General features: G+C 64.0%; 1 protein-coding gene across 1 annotated transcript; it reads right to left on the bottom strand.

The window, feature by feature from the left end:
• Positions 1–2,851: 2,851 nt before the first annotated feature.
• On the bottom strand, positions 2,852–3,933 carry GRIFIN (galectin-related inter-fiber protein). Its single transcript, XM_054506588.2, has 3 exons — positions 3,848–3,933; positions 3,591–3,750; positions 2,852–3,260 (listed from the first exon to the last, which is right to left on the bottom strand). The coding sequence occupies exons 1-3, from the start codon at positions 3,931–3,933 to the stop codon at positions 3,090–3,092; spliced, it is 417 nt and encodes a 138-aa protein (XP_054362563.2). The 3' UTR covers positions 2,852–3,089.
• Between the last annotated feature and the right edge of the window lie 262 nt (positions 3,934–4,195).

Here is a 4,195-nt window from a genome sequence, read left to right as displayed (position 1 = left end):
CTTGTTGCAGGTGTGAGGACTCCCGTGGTGACCTCCCTGGGCGGCCGGCCGTGCCCCGGAGCTGACCGTTGGTGGGGACGGACAGCTGGTGCCCCTGTGATGGATGCTAAATCCGTGACCCACAAGGTGCTAGTTGGGACGAGTAGTGGGAAGGAGCGAGCCAGGCTGAGTGCTGGGGAAGAACGGCAGGGAGGTGCTGGTGCCAAGGCCCTGGGGCAGAGATGGCTCCGCGCGCTCCAGGATGGGGAAGGAGGTGGACGGGCAATGGGACGGAAGAAGCCAAAAGTGCGAGGCCTCTGGGCCGTGGCGGGGAGGAGATTGGTCCCATTCTCATCTCTCGAGTTCAGGGACCAGCTTATTACAGTCGGAGCCCTTATGATTCTGTGGCCCCTGTTGGGGGGTGACGTCTCTAGCTTGTTCAAAGCTCTGAGTGATTCTCTTCAAGTCAGCCATTCAGTAGCTCACTTACTCATCAGCAAACATCTCCAGAGCCAGCTGTGCTGGGGCTGGGGAAAGACCTGGCCCCCCACCTCCAGAAGAGGCAGTGTGATGGGGGTGGGGAGGAGAGGCCAGCAGAGGGTGTAAAGCGCAGCTGGAGGTCAGGGAGGGCTTCCTGGAGGAGGCGTCAGCTGAGGGCCCAGCCACGGGGCTGCAGTGCTGCGCTGGAACACAGTTCCAGCCACCCGCACTGAGTGCCGAGGGCAGGGGCAGTAGTGGAAGGGGTCATCACGAGGTGTGCCACCCTGCGGCAGGACCCTCTGAGCTCACAGCTCCCTGCGCCCCCCTCACAGAAGGGAAGACTGAGGCCCAGGAATGAATGCGTGGGTCCGGCGCCCCTGTGGTCTGAATTGCCCCTCGGCAGCTTGTAACCCGGAGCAGGCGAAGGGCTGATTCGAAGCTGACTCAGCTCAGGGCCAGCAGTCGAGGGATGGGTATGCGTGTGCTCGTGCATGCGTGTGCGTGGGGCCCGTCAGGCCTGGAATTTTTGGCTCCACCCCTCATTTGCTGAGCAAGCCTCCTCAAGTTACTTAACCTCTCTGAGCCTGTTTCACATCTGCAGGATGAGTGTTGCTCTCCCTACCTGGCCGAGTTCTTGGGAGACGGTGCGGGCCTGGCCCTTGTGTAGGGCCCAGCAACACTCAGAGGCAGTGTGTCCGGCTCTGAGCCGCAGGCCATCCCCAGGCTTGGTGACCCGTCCCCACCCCCGGGAAAAGAAAGGCTGGCATCTAATTTGGCTTTTTTGCCCTCCCACCTTGCATGGCTACTGGGGAGACAGCACTTCATGACGGGGGCCTTTGGTCTGTAGGGAAACTGAGGCCCACAGAGGGTGAGCCGCCAGCTCAGGTCACAGAGCATCAGGGGCCTGGCACCTCAAGCAGGGACGCCCCTATCGCTGGGCTCAGAGTCCCCAAGAACAGAAGCAGCCTGGCCAGATCACAGACGCGGGTCGGGGCGCCCCCTGCCCCACACGGCGTGGGCAACCCCCTTCCCAATACCCCAGGCCTTCCCAGGGTACAGGTCGGCCTGCCGGCCCCCAGACTCCCGTCGTCTCATCTGTCCTGGACACAAAAGGCCAGGCCTCCCACAGGCGGGGGCAGGGCGGGAAGGGGCTCCTGGGCCAGCTGGGCTGTGGACACCGGCAGGGAAGTGCGCGGAGACAGGAAGGAAGCGCACTGCTGGAGTCTGGGGCCACCATTGTCTCACCTGGGGGTGGGGGTGCTGAGATGGCCCCATGCTGAAGCTGACTCCTGCACCCTAGCCTCAGTTTCCCTGTCTGTAAAACCTCAGCCAGACGCGTGTGTGTCCAGCATTGCACAGCAGGTGACACGTGCAGCCGGCCATCCAGTGCTTTGCCCGGATCCACTCACGGCCTGAGGGCTCCACTTGTCCCCAGAGGCTCCGGAACTGGCCCAAGGTCATACCTCAGGGCAGCAGGGCTGGAACCCAGACCCGGGCTGCAGGCTCCAGAGCCCAGGGCCTTACCTGCTCAGCCCTCCTGTCTGCTACACCCACCTGCCTCTTCCTTAAGGAATCCCTTGTTCAGGCTAAATCCTGGGGAGCCTCATCCCGAGCAGCGACATCCCCCCTTTATCAAGATCGATGGATAAACAGACGATAGATGGATAGAAGGGTAGACAGACGGCTGACTGACTGGTAGATACAACAGCTGGGGTTAAATCCAGCGCTGGGAGGCTGCGAGCTGCACTCCCCGTCCCCAGATGAGATTTTCAGGGCTCCCTCCCTTCCTCTGCACCCACCCTGCCCCCACTCCACACACACACACACACACACACACATATGCACGCACGCACACACACACACACACCCCAGCAGGACTGGGAGCACGTCTCACTTCCAGGTGGGACAAGGAGAAACAGGAAAGACTCCGTCCTTCCACCCAGCAGGAAGCAGGGCGAGGAGGCTTCGGGACCTCCCAGCAGACTGGGACTGGGCAGGATGTTCTCCCAAGGGCTGAGCCAGAGGGGGTGTGCCCAGGGGTCTTGCAAGGGCAGCTGGCTAGGAGCCCCCCATCATCCGATGTCATCTGACACCACTCCCCTTCCAGGGAACGAGGGGAAGAGGTGAGGGGTCAGACCATCCCCAGGGCACATAGGTCTCAGGAGACACCCCACCCCCATCTCTGGTGGGGGAGTCTAGGGCTGCATCCATCACCCCAACCTCACCCCCTCCGGTCCCGCACTAGCAGCCGAGCCCCTGCAGCCTGCTCAAACTTTATTGAAGGTAGATCTAGAATAGGAGGGGCCAGAACCACAGACCACTCCCCTCAGCTCCCTCTGCGTGGGCTCCACTGAACAAGGGATGGTTGATGGCCGAGGCTCCCTCCGGGGACTTCGGGCACAGCTCAGTGGCCCCCGTCCCTGCAAGCATCCAAGACACCCGCCTCAGCCCCAGCCCCAGCCCAGAACCAAGCTGGCCATGGGGGTGGGATGTGGACAGTGGGCCCTGCTCCCTCAGGCTTGCAGAGGACGAAGCAGGGCCCCCCTCCCGGGCTGCTGGGGCCTGAGGGGTCCCCCGGTGCGGTAGGGGCGCAGAGCTGGAGAGCGGTGGGGCAGGGGGGGGCAGGTACGTTACCACCAGCTCAGGTCCCTCCTGGCCAGCTCCACCTGGGCCAGGCGGTGGTCACTCAGCACCTGCACCCGGGTGATGGCCGCCAGTGGCCTGTGACGGTGTGCGAACTGCAGCACCTTGTGCTCCTGGGCGTGGACATGGAAGTGCTCCTCATCTGAGCTGACCTCCATCTGGGGACGGGAGGCCGGTGACCCACGGCTTGCCACGGAGCCCGGGTCCCCTCACCACGCGGAATGCCCCGTCATGCAGGCCCGCCCCAGATGGGAGCCCCGAGCCCCAGCCGGACGGACGTCCCCTTCCTCACTGAGGGGTGCACCCGCCTGCACCCAGCAGTGAGACTCCCCGCGGTCTTTACCTGTAAACCTCCACAGTACGCAGGGGACACAGCGTCCTCCCCACAAAGTAGCGGTAGCTAGCCTCACAGCCCGATAGCCTCACAGGTACCCCAGTCCTGGCCTCCCCCCGCCCCCCACGGGCCTCCCCTCCACTGCCCCCTTCACCTCAAAGGGCTCCCCCAGCACCAGCCGGAAGACGCTGGACACTTCCTCCTGGCCCCAGCGGCCCCCCTGGAAAGTGTTGCCCACCACGGTGGCACTGGAGAACCGGGGCTTGATGTGGAAGGCAATGTCCCCCGCCTCGGACAGGAAGTTGATCTCAAACCTGGGGGGTGTCATGGGGGCTGTGAGACAGCAGATGCCTGGGGAGTCACCCTGCCCAAGGCTGAGAGGGGACCCCTGGGGAGGGCGGTGACCCTTACTTGTCCTCTCCAGAGTCAGAGTGTCCCTGGACCAGCAGGCTCCAGCCAGGGGCCAGGCCCCCTGCACAGAAGGCTTCGAACTGCATGCAAAAGGGGGCAGAGTGTACCCCATTTGTCCAGGGGGCCCCAGCCAGTCTCACGCCCAGCTCGGGCTCTTCCCCAGGACCCTGGCCCTCTGAGCAGCGTTCCCTTCACGTCAGGGCGGTAGGAGTCCCCCACCCCATGCCCTCTCGTCCTGCAGGCCTGGGGAAGGAGCACCGGAGATGCGGGGAGCCCCCGCCTGGGCCTGCTTCCTTCTCACCCACCTGCAACGCCATCTCGCCAGCTTCTGTGGGTGCGGAGCATGAG

Source organism: Mirounga angustirostris, unplaced genomic scaffold, assembly GCF_029215605.1.
Source record: "Mirounga angustirostris isolate CCGP_5_RB_7025 unplaced genomic scaffold, mMirAng1.0.hap1 SCAF_5, whole genome shotgun sequence".
Lineage (NCBI taxonomy): Eukaryota > Metazoa > Chordata > Mammalia > Carnivora > Phocidae > Mirounga > Mirounga angustirostris.
Note: the sequence above shows the minus strand (reverse complement) of the source record. Positions and strands in the feature narration are given on the sequence as shown.